The sequence below is a fragment of the Mastigoproctus giganteus genome, chromosome 3, assembly GCF_048544385.1.
Source record: "Mastigoproctus giganteus isolate SK-2022 chromosome 3, ASM4854438v1, whole genome shotgun sequence".
Classification (NCBI taxonomy): Eukaryota; Metazoa; Arthropoda; class Arachnida; order Uropygi; family Thelyphonidae; genus Mastigoproctus; species Mastigoproctus giganteus.
In genome coordinates this window covers 219,941,670-219,958,584 of record NC_143577.1, presented here as the reverse complement: position 1 = coordinate 219,958,584, position 16,915 = coordinate 219,941,670, and the positions used below count along the sequence as shown (strand labels likewise).

Here is a 16,915-nt window from a genome sequence, read left to right as displayed (position 1 = left end):
CCACCCATGTCAACTGGCTGTACTTCCTTGGATTTTATGTGTTTCTTAACTAATAGCATAGCCCCTCCACCTGCCTATCCATCTATCCTACCTGTACACATTGTACTCCTCAAATTCCATTTCTGCATTCCTTATATCTGTGTGACACCACATATCTGATATCCCAACAGTATATTTTAACCAACACCTCAAATTCATCAAATTTATTTACCAAACTCCTAGCATTGGTGTACACGCAAGTATACATGCACCTGTTCCTATTCTTAACTACCTTAACACAGCCCATGTATTTACTTGTTCCTAATTAATAGTCAATTTCTTAATGCTTACAAATACTCAACATCTGAATCAGCCCTAAACACAGAAATACAAACAAAAAAACAGATTTCAAAATAGAGGTTACCCCTTACCTATTATAAATGAAATAAGGATACAAGCAAAAAACAGATTACGCAGTAATCAACAATAATAAACAACAATAAATTATCAACAATAATAACATAAAAAAATATTTTATTACTTTACCGTATATTGAACAATGGTTCAAACAACTAAATAGTATTTTCAATGACACACAATTCAAACTCATAGCCAAACCCACAACGAAACTACATGCTGCCCTAAAAAACCACGAAGTCCAATCCTCTTCCACATTCCAATTAAATGACTTAGTCTACAATGTATCTTGCAAGGATTGCAACTCCTCATATCAGGGATTCACTCTTTCTACACTCAATACGAGAATGAGACAACATTCAACATCTGTCCTCTCATCCCAATTCAACCCAAGTACGGTACTAAGTACTATAGGTTCTAATACCTCTCGTGTTTGGGGTTCACATAAAAAAAAAAAAAAAAAAAAAAATCCCGCTTTTCGGCTTCGGAACTACATTCCATGCAATCAGTGATGGCCACACCTTTCTATTCAATGAAGAAAAAATTCTCAGCATCCAACGTGATTACACTAAACTGTTAAAACAGTTTGGTGTAATCACTATAAAATTTTGGAGACACTTGAAATTAAATTACATTAAAATTCAGTCAATGTACATCACCTCTACCACATTTCAGATTCATGGTCCTTCATGCACATGCGCCAGGATTGCAACTAATCCCCATGCTATAAAATTTCCCCACATTACCACTGGTTTCACTTTCCTGTGATCATAACCCTGGTCAGAAAGCCCTGTCCGCTTCAGGGAATTACAAAATTCTTGGGTCTCTTAATGTTTTATAGGATTCTTAATTTTTTTATGTTTTAATATTAGTTTTTAAAATATTAAGAGTATGGATTCACTATGTATTTATTTGATCTCAAATCATTTAAATTGTTTTTAAAATACGGACATTTTGTATTCTCTCGCTCAAAGATTGGGGCGGCGATTCAATGTATTTTTGGGATCGGGCTTGGGGTTTGCAGGTCTCCGATTCCAGGGTGCATTGGATCGCTGATCTTCTCTATGAGGGAGTGGAATACATGTAATCTATTTTTATAATTATTCAACTATGGAAAGTATTAGCACTGAAGTGTTCTACAAGACATCATAGAGGTAAATCTTCCATTTCTAAACTAATTTACTTGTTCCGTAATGACTCCCAGCAGTCTCTGAAAAACTAAATTACTTGTTCCGTAATGACTCCCAGCAGTCTCTGAAATCCCCTGCACCTTGTTTTCCAGGCTGCTTCTGATTCCAATAGAAGCAGTGCAAGAATCACTTTCACCTCTGCCAGCAGCTACTGTTAATCTATTAGTCCATGCCCAAAGCTAGCAGTTTTCTGACCCACCTAACACTGCCATGATAGCATCAGCAAATATTCTTACCCTTTCTATTTAAGTGTATCCCATCCCTGTACAAGCACAGATCGGGCTGAGAAAAATTCTACCCCTTGAGCTTCGCACAATCTCTCCACGGCTGAATTGATTGACAAGGCTCTCATCATATACTCCCACCTGTTGTGTCTGGGCAGAATTGCAGACACTTTCAAATTCAACCCTAACTCACGGCTTTTTTTCAACATTGACCTGTACTTGTTAAGTAATTCCACTGGTCTCCTATTCTTAATATCATTAGTGCCAACATGTACAACAATATCACCTTTTTGTGCCCTTAAAAGATGATATCTGCTTTACAATGTCATCAACCTTTCCCCCTGGGAGACATACCCTGGTTCTGTTTCACCTATCCTTTTTGCACAACATATCCCCCGTTTCCCTGACAATAGTCACCAACAACAACTAGTTCCTGTGGGACCAGCGCATTCTGCTTTGGGGGTTGCCGCTGTGTTGCATGATGTTCAAGTGCAAGCTCTGGCATTGATGTGGGCAGCTGAGAGCTTGATGGACCCCGCAGTTTATTCCTTTGAGGGCATCTACCCTGTCCTTCAAGCTCTCATATAGGCCCATAACAACGCTGAGTTGGCACCTGATTTCCTCACACTCCTTACATCATGCACACACAAAGACATTCCCTTTGGCAATATCATGTCCCATTCCTGATTGAAACATCAAACAAGCAGTACATTTCACAAGGCTGAGATTCATAGGACAACCACCCCTCTAAGTTCTTCCCTGAGCCACAGCACTCCCATTAGCTTGAGCCCTTTGCTTTGCTGCTCTGGTCTGAGTCATGATTTTGATTCAATTTCAATATAAAAATATAACACTAAACTTATATCCCAATGCAGTTATAACACTATATAATATATATATACAAATATATATATATATTTCAGTATCGAGTATTATCTCCGAGTTACATTATATGAATTTCGTATCTCCTATCAAGTTATATGTATCGAGGTGATCTGATTGAGGTGTATAAAGCCTTGAATGGTTTGAGCAGGCTCAATGCTGACGGGATACTTCTGCTTGCTCAGATTAAGAACCTGAGGGAGACATTGATTCAAATTGAGGAAAGACATAGATGTGTAGCAGTTTGCCTTTAGCCAGCAATTAGTTGATTGCTGGAACAGATTTCCATCTGTTGTTGTGGAAGTTGATCTGTAGTTCAGCTTAAATAAATCCATCTCTAGTTCAGCTTAAATAAATTTAAGGCTGAACTAGACAAACATTTGGAGTGGCCGGATGGGTGAAATGGGAAGAATTTTTTTGGCTGATGCTGTATAAGCTTGCTTTCTTGCATCACATGCCTCAACTAATGCTAATGCTATTAATTTATAATTTTATGTTTGTAAAATCTAAGTCATTATATGTATTTAGTTAAAAAATTACGTTTGTAAAATATAAGTAGTTATAATAGAAATAAATTTAACTATCTATTGCCACCCGTGTGGTTCGAACTCTCCATTAGCTATCTATGCCAAATCAGAAATTCTAAAACTCTACAAATATTACTGTCTTACGTTTGACAAGTTAAATTATTAAATCATGTAGGTAGTGCTATAATTTATGATTTATAATCCTCTGCTGATACTGATTACACTGCTACAAGTTACGTAGAACTACTAGTATTTCCTGTATCGATATGAAAACAATGGCAGTAGATTCGAATGCTACTATCGATACAATGCCGGCAGAAATTGACTTTGGTTTTCTATACAGTTACAAGGCCAAGTAAAAAATAAATGCACCAATTTAATCAGTAAATCACTAATAAACTATACTACTATTATTTAAATCAAGAGTTATACAAAAACAATAATTTCAAATCAATAAATAAAAAAAGTTCATTCAGTGACTTTGAACATGTCTGGCTCCCACTAGCCTAGTCAGCAATCTTGACGTCTTTTGATGGAAGACCACAGGAGGCATTGAATGGAACGTGTTGGGAATGGTTGGAGGTGTTTTACCAAGGTCATTAATACATGAGTTGGAAGAAAAATGGGCTGCTAGCATGACAGCTTTATCCTTGGCTGAAGTGACAATAGAACCATCTGGTTTTGACAGAGGTGGGAGTAGAAATGGACAAAAGTTGTAGCCAATAGCTTTGGCAAGAGACCAGAATGCTTGGCTATTATTAGGGTAAGAAGTAAGTTTTCTACTCTTAGCCTGTTCAAACTCTAGTTTGGACTGATTAATAACTGCTTTACAATTGTTGCGAGCTTTGGTGTAGGCAGAAAATGAAACTGGAAAATTAGAAACAAGCCAATTACGATATGCAACATTCTTCTCTTGGACAGCCTTAGCACATTTATTGGAAAACCAAGGTTTAGATAAAGGATGAGATTTTAAAGTGGAGTGTGGGATAAAGGATTCCATTCCTGCAAGAATAATTTCACTGACACGATCTGAGCAAATGTTGACATCAGAAGTTTTGAAACAGTAATCCGACCAAGGAAAAGAAGAAAAGAAATCTCACAGGTCATCCCATTTTGCATTCTTGTAATGCCAAACAACATGAGGTTGGGAATAGCCATGAGATAAAGGCTCCATTGGAGAGGAGCCAATCACCAAATTGTGATCTGAGGTGCCTAATGGACCACTCACTTCGACCATATACTTAGGTTGTTTGTGAGAAAAAGATCAAGTGTGTTGGCTCTATGGTTAGGATTGTCTGGTATTCTTGTAGGTAAATGAACAATCTGTGCAAGGTTATTAGTAATTGCAAAAGTCTCATCATCTCGAACAGCTCAGTCAGTGTGACTAGAAAATGGAAGCTCCAAGTGATTAGTGGAGTTGGGAGAATGGTAGAGACAGTAGATGAATTTGACAGAATGAAGTAGAGAGATTTTAAGCCAAAGAAAATCAAAAAGAGGAGATTCCAAATTACTATCTCTCTGACAGGGGATATCAGAATTGACATCTGTACAAGTACCACCTTTGAGGCAAAAGGAATCATACAGCGAATAATTTGGGCAACTGAGATGAGCAGTGGTTGAATCAACCGATAACTGAGATTCTGTCAGAAAAAGTACATGGGGTTTGGCAGACTGTACGTGGAAATGGACATCATCAAGATTAGAACTGAGACCACGTATATTTGTGAAATTAACTAGGAAGTGTTTGAGAGGTTTAGACCTTTTTGCAGTTTGCTCTATTAGTTTGACAATTCATGGTGTATTCAATAGTAAGAAAAAGTGGGTGGGGGGTCATGCTGTATAAAGTAATGAAATTCTTGGATATGGCATACACATGGTAAGAATATACCCAGATCCTTGACATAACGTGGCCACAACAATGCCCCCCCCCCTCCACTTACACACTACTCGGATCTCCTCAAGTCACTATCTGGCAGAGTAGAGGTAGCAAGATTATACACTAAATGATCCGGAAGCCTCCTAGAGAGTTACCAATAGGTTCAGTCCAGTGTACTAACTAGCAGCCAACATATGAACAGTGTTTTAGAGCTGTACCCTCGAAATGTAAGGAAGTTTGGATCTCGCCATGGTGTTCATCCTAACCTCAAAAGACATCAATCATACTGCATGATGGAAGACCGTCACCACCAAATACGGAGGATGCGGAAAGGTCAGGGAATGACCACCGCATTATCCCGGAGCAATATGGCCTTAGTTGCTAATGATCCTTAAAAAAAAAAAAAAAAAAAAACCCAAATAGAATGATGGAAGAGATGGGGAAGAGTTGACCAGAACTTAGCTCTGTAGACTAAACATGGGTTCCATCACTTCAAGCCTCCAATAAGCAAAGTGGTGGTATTGTACTGGTTGATGAGATTCATCTACCAGTCACTTGGTTTTAGTTTGTTTTATTATTATTTTTGCCCCCCTTCCCCCAAATTCTGTATTAATTTTCGTCTGATAAATGAATTGCTTTTACACTGGAGAAATCTATCCTCTCAGTACATTAAACTATATAAGTTTACCATTATGGGATTAATCATGGTTATGAAACCGATTTTTAATGAATATGAAAAGTTATATTCAGATTAAAAGTTAAACTTTAAAACCTTAAAAATCTGGATAATATATGTATATGTCATTAAATACAGTTTATACTGGTGTAAACGTTTATTTAGTATATTGAGAGGTTTCTTTGCTATAAAAATAGTGAAGAAACCATAAATTAACATTATTAATAACATATTATTAATATGTTATTATATATTAATAACATAAATATATAATAACATAAATTAATAACATTAATTTATGGTTAATTAACATTAACCATAAATTAATATGTTATTCTTATAGTACAAAAAGCTTAATAGTTTTGCATCCCTTTAACATAATCACTTTATTTCTATAGGGAATAAAACAATTGTAACCAAGGAAGAAGAAGAAGAATGTGCAATTATGGGCAATTATGATTATTTAAATCTCTTGTGGACAACTGCTGCAGAAATTGTTGGTAAGAAAAAGGACAAAAATATGTTACCTTTTGTTTCAAGTCCCAATTTTGTTTCCTTTCAGTTTCATATTTTTTATTGAACTAATATGAGAGACAGGGTTATAGATTTTTTTTTTATATACAAACCCATGATTTAATTTTTTATAAACTGTAAAAGCATTCTACATGATGGCTTCAGGGTCTGATAATGCTGCAAATTAGCAAAGAATTTTAATTCTGTTCTTGGAATTAGAACTATTATCTATCTTATGTATTCTATAAATGCTAAGATGTTAGTAATTATCCAATTAAATATTGTAAATAAAGGGGGGAAAAATCTGTGTTATGATCAATAAGCTTGTTTAATCAACAAATAAATGATAGAAAAGGTATTTCACTAAACGTAGAGAATGACTATGTTTTACTAAGTTATGACAGTTTGGAGTGAGTATGTGAATAACAGGATTACATTTCTCAATGTTAATCATATGAGATTGGTTTGTATCTGAGCTACTCTCATACTAGACATGTACAGAAATATTATAATAGCATTGAAAACTTGGGTTCCAGCAGCAGTTCAATACTATTACACAACAAAACCATTTCAAGAGGGAAAAAAAAATTAAATCCAGTATAGCTGAATAGGATTACTTTGAAAATTGTAGCCAACTTATTGAGTTAGAAAAAGTTTAAGCAATAGATATGCTCAGCAGCGCTAAATAAAGATGTATATACATGTGAGGAAAACAGTTTAATATTTAGATGGTCTACTGTTTTGACTGCTTCTAAATAAAATTAGAAAACATAGTAGAAAAGCAGGACAAATAAAAATGAAATAAATTAATTAAAATTTCTTTAAGATGAATTGAATAGATATGTTAATACATAAAATTATGCAACAGAGAACAAATTGCTAGAAGGTGACTTAATTACTGTTTTTTTTGAAAAATCTTTACTTCTTTTATTGTAAAATATTTGGCACATTAAATAATCCATTAGATGGAAAAAAAAACCAGTGGTTGAGGGCATATTAGTGGTGAATACAAAGGTGAATCTGTGGGAATTTATTTCCCCCATGTCTTTTTACTTGGCTTGTGTGGGCCACATTCCTCCACTCTCTCCGATGAAGTTAGAACTATTTTATTTTCACACCATCTTTATGCATTCATTACATTGTATAAAAATTTGTGTACTGATAATTTTGGTTTTATGATGGATTACATTATCTAGTTAACTAGTAATTTTACACAAGGAAAAGATAATTCTGTGAGATACATTGTTTCAATACTGTTCTGATCTGTGTTCTGTATTAGATATAAATAACTTGGTAAATAATTATTAATCATTAATAATTACTCTTTTATTGCGTGAATGCAGTGTGGCTATACAATATTATATGTAGCAATTTTCTAATAAATAAATAATCATTTCATTAAATAATTACTCTCAAATATTTTGGACATAACTATCAAATTCGAATGCAGATTTGATACAAGTGGAATTTGTAAATACTTGAAACAAAAAAAAAAATTTGGAATCTAAAATATTGTAGTTCTGAGTGAGTTGAGAAAACAAAATATACTTGATATTGAACTGTGATTTGTAGGAAATAGGAAGGAAGTTTGCTTCAAAGAACAGAAGTAGAAAGAATAGAAGAGGAAAAGTTTATTTGGTGAGTTTGAAGTTGAATAGAGAATGAATGTATACACATGTTGAAACTATTTTGGAAGGAAGAGGTAGAATTGCAGTTGCTAATTAAGAACAGTGCCCATGGAAATACCTATAGAAAAGTTGTGTAGCAAAAAGAGAATGGCTAGGTGAATTTAAATATGATTATAAAAGAAAACATTTATTTATAATATGAAATCCAGAATGCAAAGTGAAGTGCGTATCTATGTCAGTTCAGAAATCAGTTGACTCTGGTCTTTATATATATATATATATATATACAGGGTGTCTCAAAAATATTGGTACAAACGTTTAGGGGAGGTAGATAACAACTAAAGGAATGTGAATCGCATAGGAACCCATAACCGGAAACGTCACCGTAAGTCGGTATATGACGCTGTTCATCAGTTCACCAGAGGGAAAATTTCTGGTTTACTCATTCAAGCAGTAGTCGCCGCACAAAGAGCATGCATCAATATACGAACTGTGAGCTGGCAGACATGCACCTGGTGTATGGATTAGCAGAGGGCAATGGAAGAGCCACTCAACGAATTTATGGAGAACGCTTCCCAGACAGACATGTACCAGACCACCATTTGTTTGCGCACGTTCATCAAAATTTGTGCGATTATGGGTCATTTAGAGGTAACAGAAGTAATGCAGGCAGACCACGTTTGACGCAAACTCCCGCCATGGAAGAAAGTGTGTTGAATGGCGTCCAGAATAATCCTACTACCAGCACACGTGCCGTTGCCTCTGCCTTAGGAGTGTCTCGTTGCAGTGTACAGCGTGTCTGGCACGACGATTCCTTACACCCCTTTCATCTCCAAAGGGTTCAGTTACTGCTCCTCCAAGATCATCCTGCATGTGTGGCTTTTGCGCAGTGGTTTCTCCAAGAAAGTTCAAGACTTTGGCGCCTCCGTAGCCAGTGGGCAGGAGCAGCAGTGCGTAGCACACGCTTCCTGATTAGACCTGGGCCCATGACCACCAAATACAAAGGATGCAGAAAGGTCAGGGAATGACCACTGCATATCCCTGGAGCAGTATGTCCTTAGTTGCTAATGCTCCTAAAAAACCAAATAACAACAACAAAATAACAAGTTCAAGACTTGAATTTTCCAGCCTATGTTTTGGTCACGGATGAGGCTTATTTCACTTCGGAAGGCTTATTCAATCAGCACAATGCTCATGTGTGGGCTCACAACAACCCACACGGTGTGTGGCACAACATCGCTTCGCAATAAATGTGTGGGCAGGTATGGTCGGTGACTGCTTAGTCGGCCCATACCTGTTACCATCCCGCATGTACTCCAATAAATATCAGATCTTTCTTGAACAAGTTCTATCAGGGTTAGTTGTTCATGACAATGTTCCAGCAAATATGAGATGCAACATTTGGTTTCAACATGATGGGGCACCTGCCCATTATGGAAGGTATGTTCGTGACCATTTGAACAGGCGTTTTGGGCGTTGATGGATTGGTCGTGATGGACCCATTGCCTGGCCCCCCACACTCACCTGATTTATCGAGCCTTGATTTCTTTCTGTTGGGCCCTCATATCTATCGTGTATGAATCGCCTGTGGAGATGGAAATGGATCTCGTGGTGAGACTCATCTGCGCTGCTGCTACTGTCAAAGAAACTCCAGGTGTGTTCGACCGTGTCCGCCAGTCCATGCTGCGTAGGTGTCACGCATGCATTGCATCTCATGGTGGAACCTTCGAGCATCTGTTGTAACATCATGAAATGCATCCATCTCGTACTCCATTGTTAATATTATGTCAAATAAATGTTTGCCACTAATTACTGTCTTGTGTCATTTCTGCTTCTTGTGCCTCTGCTACTACGTTCCCATGACGTTTACAGTTATGGGAACCTATGCGATTCACATTCCTTTAGATGTTACCTACCTCCCCTAAACGTTTGTACCAATATTTTTGAGACATCCTGTGTATATATATATATATATATATATATTTTTTTTTTTTTTTTTTGTATTTATATTTAATTTATTGATTGATATGTAGCATTTAAATTATAAATGGTAAAGTGTTATTATTTTCTTTTTAATCTTTAGCTGTGTTGGTATGTTTCTTTTGCATAGAGAAATTTAGCAGAAAATTGATGATGTATTTTGGATGTGCTACAAGCTGTTGTGTCATTTTATGCATGTTAATACCAACAAATATGTGAGTGATTTAAAGGAATTTGTTAATATTTATAACATTTTCAAATTTTTATAAAGAAATCTTCCTTTATACTCATGTTAAAATGAAAGATAGACTGTTTATTTCAAAAATACAATTGGTGTGTGTAATAATAGCCTTTCATGATTAATCTAGTGCCTGATTTTTAGCAAACATTTAAACTGTGATACTACTTCAGATTTAGATTACATACCTGTTCAGTTTTAGTTAATCAAAAATTACGATCTTGAAACAGATATCTTTTAAGGGTACAAAAGGTGATATTGTTATACACATTAACACTAATGATTTAAGAGTAAGAGATCTGAGAACTTACTTAACAAGTACAGGGCAATGATGACAAAAAAGTCACAAGTTAGGATTCAATTGGAAAGTGTCTGCAGTTTTGTCCAGATGCAATAGGAGGGAGAACATGAGAGACTAGTCAATCAGTTCGGTCCTGGAGAAAGCGTGTGAGGCTCATGGAGTAGAATTTTTCTCAGTGTGGTCTGTGCTAGAGACTATTTTTACAGAGATGGGACACACTTAAATAGAAGGGGTGCAAGAATATTTGCTGATGCTATTGAGGCAATGATAGGTGGAACAGAAAACTGCTAGCTTGGGAGGAAACACAGACTAATAGATTAACTAGAGCCACAGGCAGAGGTGAAAGTGACTCTTGCACTGCTTCTATTGGAACATGTCTGCCAGGAGCAAAGGTTGATGACATTGTAGAGCAGATATCATCTTTTAAGGATACAAAAAAGGTGATATTGTTGTACAGTTGGCACTAATGATATCAAGAGTAGGAAACCAGTGGAATTACTTAACAAGTACAGGTCACTGTTGAAAAAACGCTGTGAGTTAGGGTTGAATTTGAAAGTGTCTGCAATTCTGCCCAGACATGACAGGTGGGAGTATATGGTGAGAGCCTTGTCAATCAATTCAGCCGTGGAGAGATTGTGTGAAGCTCAAGGGGTAGAATTTTTCTCAGCCCCATTTGTGTTCGTTAACAGGAGAGACTGCTTCTACAGAGATGGGATATACTTAAATAGAAAGGGTAAGAATATTTGCTTACGCTATTGTGGCAGTGTTAGGTGGGTTAGAAAACTGCTAGCTTGGGGGGGGGGATACATGACCTAAAAGATTAACAGTAGCCACTGGCAGAGGTGAAAGTGATCCTTGCACTGCTTCTATTGGAATGAGCAGCAGCCTGGAAAACAAGATGCAGGGTATTTCAGAGACTGCTGGGAGTCATTGCAGTACAAGTAAACACATGGGTTGTGTTAGGGTAGCTAAAAAAAAGAACAGGGGCATAAATACATGTGTATACACCAATGCTAGGAGTTTGGTAAATAAATTTGATGAATTGAAGGTATTGCTCAAAACATCAAAGACAGATATTGTTGGGATATCAGAGACATGGTGTTACACAGATATAAGGAATGCAGAACTGGAATTTGGGGAGTACAATGTGTACAGGAAGGATAGACAGGATAGGAAAGGAGGAGGGGTTATGTTATTAGTTAAGAAACACATAAAATCCGGGGAGGCCAAGCCAGTCGACATCGCTGGACAGTGCAGTGTCGAGTCAGTTTGGTGTGACATAAGCATTGGGAGATCAAAATTGAGAGTAGGAGTGTGCTATAGTCCTAATGACTCTGATGAGTATAATAAGAAACTGTACAGGGAAATAGAGTGGGCCAGTAAATCAAAAAGTCTTATAATGGGGGATTTTAATTTCCCAGATATTGACTGGAATTTGTGGGTTGGTCACACACACACTGGCAAGGCTTTTGTGGATTTATTGGATGATTGGTTTCTACATCAGCATGTTGAGAAGCCAACTAGAGGGAGAAATACTCTTGAACTGATTATCAGTAGTGATTCTTCATGCATTAAGAATCAGATCTGCAGATACAGGAACCACTAGGTGGCAGAGATCACAGTGTGCTGAAGTGGGATTTACTCAAAGAGGTAAGTCTACAGTGGTCTGAGACAGTTTTTAAATTATATACGGTGGGACCAATTGATGATATTACCAACAGCCAATTCAAAATGGCAACCATTCAAAGAACTTATCTTGGAAGCTACTAGGCTTTACATACCAACTAAGAAATATTGTTCAAGGTTTAGGCCTAAATGGATGTCAGATGATCTAATGAGACACATGGCAGAGAAGAAAAATGCATGGGATACATATAAATTAATGGGTGAAATGGAAGCCTATGATAGATATAAGCTGGTCTGTAACCAAGTCACAAAGGAGACTAGGCAGGCAAAGGCAGATTATGAGAAATCCTTGGCAAAGGATGCAAAGAAAAACAGAAAAGAGTTCTTTACCTATGTAAACTCTAGAAGGCAGGGGATGAATCAGATTGGTCCACTGGATATTGATGGTTCAACAGTTGAGGATCCTGCTCAGGTGGCTAACAAATTAAACGAGTATTTTGCATCTACATTCACACATGAGGAGTTATTCAGGAAGGGGAATGCCAGAGGTGAAATAAATTCTGGAAGTGAGCTAGATGATTTTGTAATAACCGAGGGGAAAGTGGAGGAGAATTTGTTGAAGATAAACACAAGAAAGGCACCTGGGGTGGTTGGGATCTATCCAGTTATATTAAAGGAGGCAGCAAAGGAAGTAAGCAAACCCTTAGCCATAATTATGAGAGCTTCTTTGGACTCAGAGGAGGTACCTGTGGACTGGAGATGTGCAAATATGAACCCAATTCACAAAGGAGAATCAAAGGGTGACACAAGTAATTAATTACAGATCTGTTAGTTTAACTTCTGTTCCAGGAAAATTAATGGAGGCACTGGTTAAAGAAGCACTGCAAGATCATCTAGATGAGACTTCAGTTATAGCTCGGACACAGCATGGTTTTGTTAAGGGAAAGTCTTGCCTGACCAATTTGATTGGATACTATGATGTGGTCACAAAGGAACTGGATGCAGATATATATATTTGGTATATATATTTGGATCTTAGAAAAGCTTTTGATATTGTTGCACATGGAAGACTGCCACACAAATTGGAGAAGTGTGGCATTGGAGGCAAATAGCTGCTATGCATAAAGGGATGGTTGAGTGGGAGAAGACAGAGAGTGGTAATCAATGGACATTGCTCTTCGTGGACTAATGTTATTAGTGGAGTCCCTCAGGGTTCAGTGTTGAGTCCATTGTTTTTTTCTGTATTTATAAATGATATTGATAATGGTATATCAAGCTTAATGTCCAACTTTGCAGACAATACGAAGGTTGGCAGGGTTGTTAAGGACTCTAATGACAGTACGCTGCTGCAACAGGATCTAGAAAAGTTCAGCAGATGGGCTGAGGGTTGGCAAATGAAGTTTAACATTGACAATTGTAAAGTACTACATATGGGAAGCAGTAACCCCAGAGTAACGTATCAACTCTGTGGTACTACACTGACATTGGTTGAGAATTTAAATTCACAGGCTATTTGTGTAGGCAGATATGTAGTTTTCTGAGCAGTGCAGACAGTTTGCAAGAGTAGCTCATAGTGTTTGTCAATGATATACAGTAATTTTTCTAGCAGGGATAAGGAGGTGATTATCCCCTTGTATAAGGCAATGGTCAGGCCACACCTTGAGTACTGTATACAGGTCTGGAGGCCTCATTTTAAGAAGATGTAGAGCTGTTGGAATGAGTACAGAGAAGGACAACAAGATTAGTGAATGGAACAAAGGGTTGCTCTTACGAAGAAAGGCTTAAGTTTTGCAAATTACAGTGTCTGGAGACTAGGCACCTGCGAAGTGATTTGATTGAGGTGTATAAAGCCTTGAATGGTTTGAGCATGCTCATTGCTGATGGGATATTTCCTCTTGCTCAGAATAAATACCTGATAGGGCATAAATTCAAATTGAGAAAAAACAGATGTAGGATAGATGTGTGGAAGTTTGCCTTTATCCAGTGGGTAGTTGGTTGGTGGAACAGACTTCCATCCTTTGTTGTGGAAGTTGATAGCCTAAAGAAATTTAAGGCTAAATAATACATGGGTGTATTCATTTCAGCTGGACAGGTATTTGGATTGAACAGAGGAGTGAAATTGGAGCGTTTTTTTTTTTTTTTTTTTTTTTTTTTTTGGCTGATGCTGCATAAGCTTGCTTTCTAACATGCTAACATGCAGCAGCCTTTGGAAAGCAAGGTGTCGGGATTTCAGGCCCTGCTGTGATTCATCATAGAACAAGTAAATACATGGGTGTGTTAGCGTAACTCACAGTAAGAACATGTGAATGTGCATGTACACTAATGCCTGGAGCATTGTAAATAAATTTTATTAATTTGAAGTAATTATCATTATTATTATTATTAGCCATATGGTACAAGGAAGCCTGAGGCTTATACTGCACCAGCCAAAAAAAAAAATTTCTGAGTTACCCCCTGTGAGAGAGAAGTAGAAAGGCATCACCAAGAAAGAGAAGAATGATGATATCCAGGTCAGGACCCTGGGTTTGTCAAGCCCATACTCACCAGATATGAGCCCCCGGGGTAGTAATGATTAAGTCATCAAATGCAGACATTGTAGGAAAGCAGAAACATGGCATCACACAGATATAAGTGATACCAAATTTGAATATGTGGGGTACAATGTATACAGGAAGGGCACACAGGGGTTATGCTCTTAGTTAAAAGCATATTAAATCTAAGGCAGTACATCCATTTGAGGTGACAAGTGCAGTGTTGAGTCAGTTTGGTGTGATAACCACTGGGAAAACAAAATTGAGAGTAGGAGTGTGTTATAAGCCTGATGAGTATAGTATACTAAACAGCTATACAGAGAAATAGAGTGGGCCAGCAAATCAGAATGTCTCATAATGGGGAATTTTAACTTTTTAGATATTGACTGGAATTTGAGGTTTGGTCACTCACACACTAGCAAGACTTTTGTGGATTTCTTGGATGACTGTTTTCTACAGCAGCATGTTAGAGAGGCAACCAGAGGGAGCACTACTCTTGATCTGGTTGTCAGCAATGATTCTTCATGCATTAAGAATCTGTAGATAAAAGACCCACTGTGTGGCAGCGAAAACAGTGTACTAATGTGGAATTTAATTAAAGACGTGACTACTCTCATGAGTAAAGGGAAAGGCTTTTACTTTCATAAGGGTGACTACAGTGCTTTCAGACAGTTTTTAAATTCTGTGCAATGGTACCAACAGATGATGTTACCAACAGTAAATCCTAAATGAGAAGCATTCAGGAAAGTAATCACAGAAGCAACTAAGCTTTTCATACCAACGAAGTGCTGTTCAAGGCTTAGACCTAAATTAATGTCAGATAAACTATTGAGACATGTGACAGAGAAGAAAAGTGCATGTGATACATATAAATTATTAGATGGTACAGAGATCTCTGATATATATAAATTAGTCTATGAGGGGGTATCAAAAAGTTCGTACCCTTAACTAGAAATAATAGCCCTAGAAAGGTGAAACTTCACAGGAACTTTAGTCCCTTTCTATGTCCCTTTAGTCCCTTTCTTGCCCTATAAATGCAGGAACTTAATCACTGCTTGATACTCCACTTTGTCAACCATTGCATCCTTCCTCGTATTCCAGGCTCCACCTCTGGTGTACGATCACCTATGGGAATTTCACATGTTAATTATTGAATATGTAGACGACTGATATTAAAAATGGCATCTTCTTATTGTTATTTTATCTAGGTCAGGGTACGAACTTTATGATACCCCCTCATATAATCAAGTCACAAAGGAGGCTAGGCAAGCTAAGGCAGATTATGAGAAGTCTCTGACAAAGAATGCAAAATAAACAGCAAAGACTTCTGTGCTTGTATTAACAGTAGAAGGAAGGAATTGAATCACATTGAGCCACTTAACGTCAATGGGCTAACTGTTGATGATCCACTTAGGTTGCTGACAGATTGAATAGGTATTTTGCACCTGCATTCACATGTGAGGAATTCTTTGTGGGGGGGAAGTTTATCAAACTCTAATGGGGACTTTGTGATAACTGAAAGGAAAGTGGAAGAGAAATTGTTGAAGATGAACGTAAAAAAGACGCCTGGGGTGGATTGATTCTATCCAATTATATTAAGGGAGGCAGCAAAGGAGATAATCAAATCCTTAGCCTTAATTGTGAGAGCATCCTTGGATTCAGGGTAAGCCCCAGCAGACTGGAGATGTGCAAATGCATCCACAATTAATAAAGGAGATTAAAATTTGATATGAGTAATTACAGATATGAGATGTTAAATTAAACCTATTAGTTTAACATCTGTTTCAGGGAAAATAATAGAATCACTGGTTAAAAAAATAATACAGGACTATCTGGACAGGAATACAATTATATTGCTGTCACAATATGAATTTATTAAGGAGCAGTCTTGTCTAACCAATCTGATATGTTACTATCATGCAGTAATCAAAGAACTAGATGCAGAAAAGAATTTTGATATCATATACTTGGATTTCAGGAAGACATTTGATACTGTTGCACGTAAAAGGCTGCTGTACAAACTGGAGCAATGTGGCATTAAGGACAAGTTGCTGCTCTGGAAAATGGGATGGTTAAGTGGAAGAAAGCAGCAAATGGTTATCAATGGGTGTTGCTCTTCATGGACTAATGCTATTAGTGGAGTTCTCCAGGGTTCAGTGCTGGCCCATTGTTGTTTTCAATATTTATTAATGATACTGATGAAGGTATATCAGGCTTAATGTCTAAGTGTGCAAATGTTACAAAAGTTGGAAGGGTGGTTCACAACAGTAATGACAGTATACCACTGCAACAAGATCTAGAAAAATTAGGTTGATGGGGCCGAGAAA

The 16,915-nt window shown here is 37.2% G+C and overlaps 1 protein-coding gene across 1 annotated transcript in view; it reads left to right on the top strand.

The window, feature by feature from the left end:
• Positions 1-10,111, top strand: part of LOC150088737 (synaptic vesicle 2-related protein-like) — a 91,672-nt gene extending 81,561 nt beyond the window's left edge. Inside the window, exons 10-11 of the mRNA XM_090370295.1 lie at positions 6,170-6,271; positions 9,996-10,111. Coding sequence (XP_090226421.1) covers positions 6,170-6,271; positions 9,996-10,111 — 218 coding nt within the window. The remainder of the gene's footprint in view (positions 1-6,169; positions 6,272-9,995) is intronic.
• The last annotated feature ends 6,804 nt before the right edge of the window (positions 10,112-16,915 follow it).